Source organism: Maylandia zebra, linkage group LG4, assembly GCF_041146795.1.
Source record: "Maylandia zebra isolate NMK-2024a linkage group LG4, Mzebra_GT3a, whole genome shotgun sequence".
NCBI lineage: Eukaryota > Metazoa > Chordata > Actinopteri > Cichliformes > Cichlidae > Maylandia > Maylandia zebra.
Genome location: NC_135170.1, coordinates 20767559 through 20779445, shown reverse-complemented (window position 1 = coordinate 20779445; position 11887 = coordinate 20767559). Strand labels below are relative to the sequence as shown.

General features: G+C 39.1%; 2 protein-coding genes and 1 pseudogene across 3 annotated transcripts; 1 reads left to right on the top strand and 2 right to left on the bottom strand.

The window, feature by feature from the left end:
• Positions 1 to 1176: 1176 nt before the first annotated feature.
• LOC101484999 (methionine-R-sulfoxide reductase B1-A-like) lies at positions 1177 to 4018 on the bottom strand (annotated as a pseudogene). The gene is made up of 4 exons (XR_013098337.1): positions 3827 to 4018; positions 3592 to 3734; positions 3361 to 3475; positions 1177 to 3260 (listed from the first exon to the last, which is right to left on the bottom strand). The product of XR_013098337.1 is annotated as a methionine-R-sulfoxide reductase B1-A-like (transcript).
• A 132-nt stretch (positions 4019 to 4150) lies between these two features.
• On the bottom strand, positions 4151 to 6433 carry LOC101472161 (methionine-R-sulfoxide reductase B1-A-like). The gene is made up of 4 exons (XM_012921072.3): positions 6282 to 6433; positions 5573 to 5715; positions 5027 to 5141; positions 4151 to 4667 (listed from the first exon to the last, which is right to left on the bottom strand). The coding sequence occupies exons 1-4, from the start codon at positions 6334 to 6336 to the stop codon at positions 4648 to 4650; spliced, it is 333 nt and encodes a 110-aa protein (XP_012776526.1). The 5' UTR covers positions 6337 to 6433; the 3' UTR covers positions 4151 to 4647.
• A 357-nt stretch (positions 6434 to 6790) lies between these two features.
• Positions 6791 to 11063, top strand: zgc:173575 (uncharacterized). The gene is made up of 2 exons (XM_004558354.5): positions 6791 to 7132; positions 9078 to 11063. Exons 1-2 carry the CDS (start codon positions 6979 to 6981, stop codon positions 9875 to 9877), a joined length of 954 nt encoding a protein of 317 aa, XP_004558411.1. The 5' UTR covers positions 6791 to 6978; the 3' UTR covers positions 9878 to 11063.
• Positions 11064 to 11887: the final 824 nt, after the last annotated feature.

Below are 11887 nucleotides of genomic sequence, written 5' to 3'. Positions count from 1 at the left end.
ATGAGAGATACTAACTTTTAAACTATGCGCTGGTAAGCATCAAAATCCAGGATTTACAAAAAGACTGCTTTGTGGTTTTGAACCATTAAAAAATCTAAAACCTAAAATTAGCTTTTGCTTAGAGAAGGCAATTAGAAGCGTGCTAGACTTTTACCTTGGACTGTGGATGCAGTGACAACTTTATTTACCGACTGTGGTTTCAGTGTTCCCATTCAGGGATTTCTTTTATGGAATTGTATACATTTTTAATGTAGCGCTGCTTGAAGGATTGGAGATCACGACCCTACATTCAGCCTTGCGTCTTCCACACAGAAAAATACGCTGAGAAATTAGCGTCTCCCAGTCTTTCCAAGTGAAAGACTGATGCTCTTTTTCTATCCAGTAACATTTCTGTATATGTTACTTACAGGTTGTATGGGAGATGTTTGACCAGGTGAGATGTTCCACTAGTGTTTTGTTTTCGTTTTTTTGGGAAATGCAGCTGCAGAAAACATCAGCACCGCTAAAACGAGCAAAGAAGTCTATGCTTTAAATACTTTAACATCACAATCTATGAATGTTTGCACTTCCGTTATTAATCCTCTGTCTGACAGCGAAGCTTTCATCTCCCCCTTAGATCTACCAGCCTTTGAAAATCAGCAGCTTCACACCTGCTCATCCTAGACACTTAAACAGCATGAGAGCTGTTGAATATACACCCACATGCTCACTTTGTTTAAAATTCCACCACTCCACCAGCCAAGAACTGCTGCTTACTGAGATATTTAGAAAACTTTACCAAGTGGAGAAAAAAACCCCCACACACGACCCCCTAACGTCTGTACCAGAGTATTACTGCTCAGCGCCCCATAACTGCAGGATCTAGATTGGGAAACAAGCTGCCGGCTTGAAAGGCAGACAGCACGGTGCGGTGGAGACATGATGTACAGATATATGCAGCACTCTCAATCAGTGGATCTTAGAAAAAACTCACCTAAATTCCATTAGAAAAAGAAAATCAGGCCTTATTTGTGCAGAAGCGTCTTACTTTTACTACAATTACTTAAAGTGAATGAACAACATCTGTGAAAAGTTGCTGATAAGTTCAGCATTGCTTTGTTGTTGCTGGCTACAGAGAATGAGGATAATTTGAGTACAGAGAGCTGATAGAGACTTTCTTCTCTATTTACTCCAGTCATTCAGTTCACACTAATCAAGGTCAAGGTCACTGGACACTTTGTTAGGTACATCAGTTCAACCTCTTGTTAAAACAAATATCTCACCACCCAATCAGTTTAGGCATGTAGACGTGGTGAAGAGGATCTGTTCAAGTTCAAACTGAGCTTCTGAATGAGGAAGAAAGGTCGTTTAAGAGATTTTCAATGTGGTATGGTCGTTGGTGCCAGACAGGCCTGAGTATTTCAGAAACTGTTGATGGGATTTTCCCACACACATAGAAAAAATGTCAAGCGAGCAGCAGGTCTCTGGGTGAAAATGCCTTGTTAATGTCAGACAGTACAGGAGAATGGTCAGACTGCATGAAGCTGATAACAGTTGCAACAGTGAGTCAGATAAGTGCCCATTACAACCAAGGTATGCAGAAAAGCATCTCTGAATATGCAACATCTTAAACTTTGGCTCAGATGGGCTACAGCAGCAGAAGGCAGCAGAAGACTTCTTACTCCTCTCAGGTAAGAACAGGAAACTGAGGCTTTCAACAAAACTCCACAATAGAAGACGGGAAAAACGTCGCCTGGTCTGATCAGTCTCAACATTTAGTCAGAATTTAATGTAAACAACATGAAAGCATTGATCCATCCCTTCTTGTGTCACCGCTTCAAGCTTGTGATGGGGTGTAATAGGATGGGGTATATTTTCTTGGCACACTTTGGGACCTTTAGCACCAAATGAGAACCTTTTAAACACCAGTTACCCAACTATCGTTGCTGACTATGTCCATCCCTTTATGACCACAGTGGAACAACCTTCTAATCGTTGCTTCCAGCAGGATAACAAACAATGCCACAAAGCTCAAATCATCCCAAACAGTTTTTTTTGGATAGGACACTTTACGCAGATGACCTCCGCAGTCAGCTGATCTCAGTCCAATAGACCATCATTGGGATCTGGTGGAACAGGATTCTCATAAATGATGTGCAGCTGAGAAATCTGCTAAGAACAGGAAAGAAAGGCTACAGTTCCCACAGACTCATCAAAACTGGATAATAGAAGACTGGGGAAAAAAATACCATGAAAGCACAGATCCATTCTTCCATGCACCAACAGTTCAGGCCGTGACATGACAGTGAGTTCATTGTTCTCATTGGCCTCTACAGTCAGCTGATCTCAGTCCAATAGAGCATCTTTGGGATCTGGTGGAACGGGATTCTCATCATGGATGTGCAGCCAACAAACCTGGAGCAACCGTGTGATCCTATCATGTCAAAATGGACTAAAATCTCTGAGGAATATTTCCAGCACTTTATTAAGAGTTCTGAAGGAAAAAGAAGATCCTACACAGTATTAGCACTGTTTACCTAAGAAAGTAGCCAATAAATGTATATTGAACTGATGTACAATGTGATACTTTCATACAACCGTAAGGTAAATTAACAACTAAAATGACTTTAAATCAGTATCAATGCTCTAAGCCAAATTGGTGCAGTGTTTGAGGTACTTGGCAGGTACTATAGCACATGTAGGGCTCACTCCTTGAGCGCAGTGTGAATGAAGATAGTTCCTTATGATTCTAACTGTATGAGTCCAGTCATGAAACTCTGAGAGCTTTAGAGGTTGGGACCAATCAAACCAAAAGGGTTTTTTGTTTGTTTTTTTATACAGTAACATCATAGAGTGACTAATAATGCAGAAAAACAAAGCTTATTTAGGCTATATAGCACCATCAGCTGGTGGAATCACAAATTAGACATTGGCACACAGTCATTAACACATTTTCCCAGACATGGGTTAATTTAAACTGAGACTGTGGCTGATAAACATCTGACACTCTTTGCCCAGGGGACAAGTTAAAAAAAAAGTGCAAAGTTCAAACAATGTGGCTGAATTTGAGCTATTTCCTGTAGCTGTAGCTATTTTTTGTGTTGTATGCTCACAGTTGAACGATTTGTTTAGACCAGTCCTTTCTTCCTAGTGTCCACTTTCTCATCAGTGCCCAGGAGATCCATTAAACTTTATCCTGAGTACTTCATTTGCTGTGAACACATCAGCAGGAGGGAAAATTCTTGTCTTTCACTGCTCACTTTTCTGTCCATCAGCCTTTTCTGTTTAGAGAAAAGAAGAAACAACAGCTGGTTGCAGGTGGACAGTGGGGGTGTAATGTATGAAACCAGCTGTGCAATGTAGGAAACCCTTGATAGTCACCTTTAGGGATAAACATAAGTGAGCTGCTGAAGATTCAGAAGCGTGACAGCCCTTCTCTTGGTCCATCATACAAGAACTCGTGACCCAGTCCATTGCCACACTTCCCACAACAGACCTAAGTATTTTAATCCAGATTGTGCAAGTCAAACCTTATACCTGATTGGTAACAGTGTTAAATCACATCTAGTCCAGCTTATTATTTGAAGCTTCCTAACAAATGTTGTTTACTACCTTTATCGGTCCCCAAGCTTCAGGGTGTTTTGAGACACTGTCTTCACGGATAGTCTGTGAAAACGCCGGCCACGGAGAAGAGTGCTCGAACTTCGACATGCTTGAAAATAACTCGTGGCCACATTCGGAGCACACATATATACCTGAGAATGAGGAAAGAGGCACAGTCTTCTATATTTTTACAGCAGTGTCTTGTTACACAGTCACATGCAGCCTCACACTTTCTTTCACTCACCAGGCTGGAAGTGATTTTTATATTCTTCACCACCAGAAAAAGAGCAGTGAGACATTTCATCCATTTCAGTCAAAAGTCATCAGAGCCAAAGCAGTTTATCTCTACAGTTGCCCAGCTTAGGCCTGAAAAACCTTCGTGCACAGATCAAGTGTCAGCAGCTCCGTGACTCTTGTGTAATGCCCGATCCTTCTCTCATTGCTTCCACCTGGTGGCAATTTTCTGAAAAACTAAAATGCATACCTACTTACCTTCATTCACAAATACTGGAACAAAAAATTCATCAACCAAATGAATATAAAAATATAATCATTAACAAATAGTCTATTTATAATTTAAAATATATTTTTTTATTGCTGTGTATTCAGGTTATTGTGACCTATTACATAAAGCCTCTCTAGAGAGAGAGGTATATTGCACAGGAATCATTTCATTCAATGAAAAAAGGTTTGCGTGGCCCCTAATTTTCAACACCAAGCGCCTTAAACAAGAGTTTAGGACATTTTTTTTTTTTTTTTAAATGAGCAATCTTTGGAAAAGATTCATGGGACGACTGTGATAAGTACTGCACTGTCAATCGAAATAAAAACCAAGGAGACATGGAGACATTGAGGTTGTGATCAATAAGTTGCAAAGTCTGTGATGATTGCATAGCAGATGTGTTGAAAGCTGTCCTCTGTTCTTGCTGTCTAGTGAGACCACCGTCCATCAGAGCTCTGGTGCTCCCACGCTGGGCTTTGTCCCAGAGTACTTCATTGACTGTTCACACCTTTAGCAATGCAAAGAGACATCCATCCAGCAGCACTTACTCCTGAAATCTCACCTTACAGTCCATCAACTTTATCTGTGGACAAGGGACAAAGAAAAGGAGATGGAATATGTAAACCTTGATGAGCACAGTTAACTGTGAAACTCCTCTGAAGAAATGTTTAAACTCTGGTTTGATTTTAACTAATACCTTTGAGGACTGTGTCACAACAGTAACACATCCTTAGGCTCCTCTACACTACACACATGAACGAGGACATAACATTCTGGTTTTAAAGCAAATTTAAAGATGAAAAAATAACATGGGAGCTGGTTAACAACACTAGAACTTTGAGCTCACTGCAAATCGCGATTCCTAGGCTCATATCACAAATTATAACTTGACAGGTACACTAGTCTCAACCTCGTGTGGAGAAATAGCCTGGCTGTTTATACCTTTAGGGATGAACTTCAGTGAGCTGCTGAATATTCAGAAGCGAGAGACTCCTTTGGACGGCCCATCATTCACAAATTCATGACCAAGTCCATTCCCACACTTCCCACACCGCACCTTGAACAAGACAAAAGTGACAGATAGAAGAGAAAAAAGTGATAGAAATTAATTAACCAGCATTTAGAGCAGCCAAGAAAGTCCATCACAGGAGTCCTCTGACTTACAGCCAGCTAGTGCTTGAGAGTAGGTTCAAGATTCCTTATTCGTCACATGCATAGTTATACAAGTATAACACACAGTGAAATGTAACATGACACGCCTCTCGACTTGTGCAAAAAGAGGGGGGTGGGGGGGAGGAAGAACATTATACATAATATATACATTAGGTGAATGTGCATTAGTAGCATGTATAAAGCAAGCAGGTGAATGAAGTGATATAAATCCTATTCAAACTGGTTCAAACTGATCATACACATGTGAAACTGCGCATGGGCAGTTGAAAAAGAACCTAGTCAATTAAAAACTTAAAACTATTTTAATTATGGTACCTTGTATGCCCCAGGCCTCTCCTCATGTTTGGACACACTGTTTTCATGGATGGTCTCTGTGAAAGCTGGCCAGGGTGAAGAGTGTTCGTACTTGGAGCGGCTGGAGAACAACTGGTTATCACACTTGGTGCACACATAAATCCCTGAGGAATAATAGGCAGGAGACTGTTATGTAACATGAAGCGATAGTGTCTCTACTGCAGTTTTAAAATAATATGTACATTTATATAATATATACAGTTATTATATATACACACAAACACACACACACACACACACACACACACACACATATATATATATATATATAAAGTTTTTTTTTACATCGTTTGAAACACTAATTCTTTAAAGATATCGTTACCTTTTTAGCTGTGGTTAAGGGTATGTAAAAAAAAAATTAATGACATCCTTGTATGTGAAGCTTAATCTAGTTTGGTAATCTGGTTGTTATGTAACTTGAACATGGTTACACAACAGGTTGAACGTTTTTCGCTATTTACATCACAATCACCTGCGACCATGGATATAAAAACAGTACTTCCTAATAGGTTTTATAGGACAATGAGTACGAGTTAGAACGAGCTAACCAGCAGTTTGAAAAGTTATTTGTGCTGTATTGGATAGTTCACCTGTCTCCAAAACCGATTAAGTTATATAGAAACATTAAATAAAATACAATAAGTTTAAACAAAAAAGGTCATAGCGGTACCTGACTTAAAATGGTCTTTGAAGACCTCTCCACCGAAGAAAGAGCAAAAAGACATCGCTTTTTCTTTCCGTATGTTCAACGTGAACCTACACTGAAGTCCACAGAAAGAACCGGTTGAAAACAAAACAACTTCCGGTCCAAGTTTTTGACCTTCAAACTAAAAGCATCCTGCTACTTTTTTCTTTTGTTTCTTTTTTCTTTTTTTGTGGGTAATGATCAATGACTGTATGGTACATTTCACCGTCATCCAGTGATTCCTTTTGTGAACCTGCAAATATGAAAATACAGCAAAACTTTTTTAATTATTTCTATATATGAACCCTCAATGTTCCGCATATTGAAAGGCTTCATCAATGTGAAACCTAGAGTATTTAGAGCACGAATTAAGTTCAGCTTTTATATTAGATTTTTTTCTGGATTGTTTTAGCCTCGATGTAATTTGTATTTTGCTGTTGTAACTCCCAAAAATGTGACTTCTACTTGCACATTCCGTGTACGCTCCAATTTTGAAAGGCCTAAACCGGAGGTAACATAGTGGCTTCTTAACTGTCCATAGGCTGTTGGGCTGATGCTCTGAGTACGTTGGAGTTTGTCTTTTTTTAAACAAACAAAAAAAACCCCCAACTTTCTTTCTCTTTTTTTTGGTAACCGTTGCTGTTTTTGTTTCTTATCGCCCACCTGAGGCACGGACGCCACGATGTTTCAGCTCAGGTTGTTTGTTCACCAGCGCCTGTACGCTGCAGCTGAAGAGATCCTCGGGCAGATGGAGAACACCATCACGTTAGTTTTGCACGAGGCAGACGTTCGAGCTAAAGAGGAGGCGGAAAGTCTGCGACACCAGCTGAAATCAGGTTTAGGACGATTCTTTACATTTTTTTTGTCATGTTTTTTGTAGTCGTATCTTTATAAACAGCTTTGTGGCTATGAATGATGTTCACGCATGCGCAAATAATTCACGCGCGGAATACCAGAAATACAAAGCTAACAAATAGTAAGGTAGCACTTAATCATCACAGAATAAGATAAAGGTAGTTACTCCAATGATATCAATTTGTTCAGCTGTGAAGTACAAACCATCGTAAATGCATTTCATCTGCTTTGGTGAATGAAAGTGACAAAAGTTGCACTGGTGAGGGAACGACAAGAAAACCCGCAAGTATAGTTTCATGCTGCCAGAAGTGACAAGGACTCTAGCAAGAAACATAACTGGAGAAGGGTGGTCGGAAAGTATAAGGAGATGGCAATGATCTGCAGCCACCACCTGCAAAACCAACACCTTTTTGTCTTATTGTTCTCTCTCCAGTGTACCTGCCATCACTTTCGTTTGTAACAAAAGAGCTGAATTTAATTTGCAATGGTTCCTGCTTCCTAACTGGGCAGATTGATATCCCTTAGGTCTGACTTTGTGGTATATTCTGATAATCAAGTGTTCCCTAGCTCCAGGTGCTCCAGGTAATAACTGACATTCACAAGTATGCTCAGTTACATAGTTATATAAATTATATATATGTTAGATAAAGCATTTCTTGGCAAAAATGCAATGTGAATGTTGAAAATTTGAAGATTTTGCCTCAAATATTAAAAAAAGATTTTTTTTAAAGATACTCCATAGGACGTCTTCACCTAACAGTATTTAAAAATGTGGACGTGCACACGTTTACTCTCACAAGTGAGTTGTGCATCGTTATTACCTAACACTATTTAAAAATATATGCACACACACATTGATACACACCTGCCTCTGTGTTTCTCTTCCAACCAAGCAGTCTGAGTCTATGACTGTCTTTTATACAGTCATTGATCTGAAGGTGCTGAATTTGTATCCACCAATCAGGAGCAGCTTGTGTCTCTTTCCTTATTTTTCCTACTGAAACTCAGAAGAAATCACTGCTGAGATACCCAGAAACAAACGGTTGCCACACGAAAACCTTAGGTCCCACTGACAAACTTTTGACACTACGAGCACAAGGAGATTTTACTAAAGCAGGATATGTGTTTTTAAAAGACACAAAACGCTAAACATTTGATACCAGAACAGTTTCTGTAAGCACAAAGTATGCAGAAGAAGTTAAGTGCCAAAAAATGTGCAGGAGGGTAACAATAATGTGAATGTATTCACATTAAGCAAATGCTTAAACAGGAGATAGTTAGTTCGTGATATTATTCATTACACTTACCTAAATTTACTGATATCATATTAAAGACATTGGCCTGGATAGCAATAGCAATTTATAGCCAGCAGCCTGTCTTATTTATGTTTTGTTTTTGTTTGTTTTTTTAATACCATTTTCAAGCAAATATATTATTTTTTCTTTTATTTTGATTAGAATGAAGATTTAAGGTCGGGTGAACTCCATTGGATTTTTGGTTTTTGAGGGGGCCGCGTTACTCTTGACTTTAAGGCTTGACTGCTTTAATCCAATCCAATCCAATTTTATTTATAAAGCACTTTAAAATACAAAGCACAGGACCAAAGTGCTGTACAGAAAATAAGTTAAAAACAATAGAATAACAGAAAATAGCAAAAATAAATAAATAAACACATAATACATGAAAAATTAAAACAGCCCTATATTAAAAAACAAGATAAAACAGCATAGAATCCACTAAAAACAACTAAAATAAAACCAAAATCTCACATGTTGGTCTCTCTTAACTCTATTTAGAGGTGTGAAGAGCACTTTTCCAGAAACTCTCAGGACAGCATTTTCTAGCACTTACATTTATTTCCATTTAAAAGCAAAGAGGAAACCCTACAGGTGATTGGGTAACATTTGTGGATATTTTCCTTTGTAGCTGAAGAACTTCCAATGACCAACAGTGCCGTCCAACATGGAGATGAATGTGACTCCCCGCTGCTGCAGGAGTGCGAGGGACCCACAAACACAGAAGAGTTTGACTTGACACCAAGCCCTGAGAATCCAGGAACCCCTGAGCCCACTGCAGATCTAAGCAGTAACAGTGGGAACTACTGCCTGGTGGAGAGGCCTGAGGTGAAGATGGAGCAGGAGGAGCATAGGAATGAGAGTTTTTTCTCTCCTCCAGGAACTGTGAAAAGTGAGGAAGAACAGTCGGACACGCAAATACATGAAATGCAGATGCTTTCTTCAAACTTGTCTGCAGCAGTTAGTGAGGAGACGGAGAGAGGAGAACAGGCCATAACTGTGAAACAGAGAGCAAAGATGATGCAAGGTGACGGCATCAGTGACGGCAAGAAAGCCCAAGCAGCTTTGTCTTATAAGAACTGCTCGGTTAAAAGGAAAAAAGGTCGCAAGTTTTGCCATTTGTGCGGGAAGCGTTTTCACTACACCGCCTCTTTAATGAAGCACATCAAAACGCATGAGAAGTGTACCAGTTGCATTATTTGTGGGATGAAATACGGGTGTCCAAAAGAACTTGTTTTCCATTTGAAAAAGAAACACAGAGATGCATATTTTTGTGATGTTTGCGGTAAAACTTTTTTCAAAGTCCGCAGCCTCCAGACTCACGAAAGAAAACACACACTGACGAAAGAGTTTGTGTGTCAGGAATGTGGCAAAACGTACCGGTATAAACACTGTTTGATTACGCACATGAAGAGCCATTCTGGGGAGTAACCATACCCTTGCGATATTTGTGGTATGCGCTTTAGTCAAAATTCATACATGACATGACACAAGACCACCCATATGGGCGAGAAGCCTTAGCCTTGCTATATGTGTTGTTTGCACCTAATCTCAAGTTGCATTTGCAAACATGTATCAAAGCAGAGTGATCCCTTTTTTTCCCGTCTAGTTGAAATTGGATAGCTTTTAATATCATCCACTTAACACGACTGTGCCTGATGTGGTGTCAAATAACTGTAATTCATAATGTTTGGTTTGCTTTAAAGACCATTGCATCATTTCTACAGCTATATGCTGCTGTTGGTTAACACGATTTTGCTGTTTTCCCTAGTGGGCTTTGATGCAAGATTAGTTCAACTTTGACTGCATGAGTACGAGTGTAGAACAACACATCTGCAGCTCTTGTTGCCCTCTGTGATGCTCTGGTGTTGTGAGTTTAATTTCCACAGTTGACACTAAGGTTTAACATTACGGTGATCCACTTGTCTCTGGCTGCAGCCATGACGTGCATACATTTAGATGGTAAATGGTGTTAAATGTAATATTGGTATGTGTATTGTCTCAGATCTGTGGATAATGTAGATAATGTATGTGGATTTTTTTCAATATGTTATTACTTCATAAAACTCTGCATTTTGATGGATTAGAGTCTGGGAGTCCTTTGAATGAAGGGAAAGAAGCTTTTGATTATTTATTTTTAAACGATGTCTTTATGATGCCACAAAATTAGGAAGTTCAGTAGATTTCATAGGAGCTTATTTGTTTCTTTGTGTCAATTTTCAACAGTTTTCCTGTTATTTTGAATTCCAGTAAAACTTCTGAGAAAATGCCTAAATCAGGATAAAGAAACTTCATTTGTTTTTTGTATTTATCAACTACAATACTTCTTTGACTGAAAGTCATGATCTAATCGCAATATTTGATGATCTCATAATGAAAAGACCTTTGTAAATATATACATTTTTTAAGTGTTATGAAAAAGACAACAATCAGAGACTCGGAATGTCAACACACATGCAGTAACTTAATTAAACTCCTGCCATCATGGCTTTAAAAAAAGCATTAAAAGTCATTTAGGTTGTTGCAGTTTCTTTTTTGGTGTGTTGGGAACTAGATCACCACCCTTCAAATGATATTGTGCATGGGGTGTATCCTAATAATAAATAACTTTTCTTTACATTTTTATCTACTTTAGCAAATTTAATTTTGTGCTATTTTGCAACTGGCAGCATGCTGACATGCTGAAGTGAGATTGTGATATTCTTGCATTTAAATGCTTGAATGTTTTCTTTGCAGGATGAGAGATCAAAATAAAGAGGAGCAGTTATGTGAGGCTGTGGATAGCATCAAGGAGAGCGCTCTCAGTGGTGCTTAATGGAGTAGTTTTGGGGGAATTGCTGTTTAAAACTGGCCCCTGGGCTCAGAAGATTACACATGAAAGAGAGGGTCATTTTGATAATAGTTCTTTCAAAGCGGTTCTTGACTGCAACAATGAGACTTAGCAAGATCAAAAAAGTACGAACACTTTATAAGAGTAGAGGAGCTACTAAAAGCACACGACAGCCTAAACCCATTCACAGTGTTAACTGAGTGTTGTTTTTTGCCCTGACTCATGCTTCTTATTAAGTGCACCTGCTTAAAACCCTGTTTGCCTTTAGAGCTGCTCAAAGTCTCTTAAATCACCTTTCTGATGCTCATTTAGAAACTCATGTTGCAGTTTGAACTGGATTAAACACCCTGATTATTAATTTTCAGTTGGAAGAATGAAACACCTGCACTCTGTCTGCAATTACTTGGTCATCTCCAGTGAAGGTGAAAGATCAGAAGGGTTATGACGAAACAAACCTGACCTCTCAACTGGAGCCACTTCTGACAGTGCACGGACTATGCTGTCTTTGCACCTTTGTTAAATGTAGCATTTAGATTACTTCTGAATCACTGAATGTTGTTTTTATGTTACACCGTGAGCCCCAAAAAGCCACGTGGGTCTGTTCTCCTATG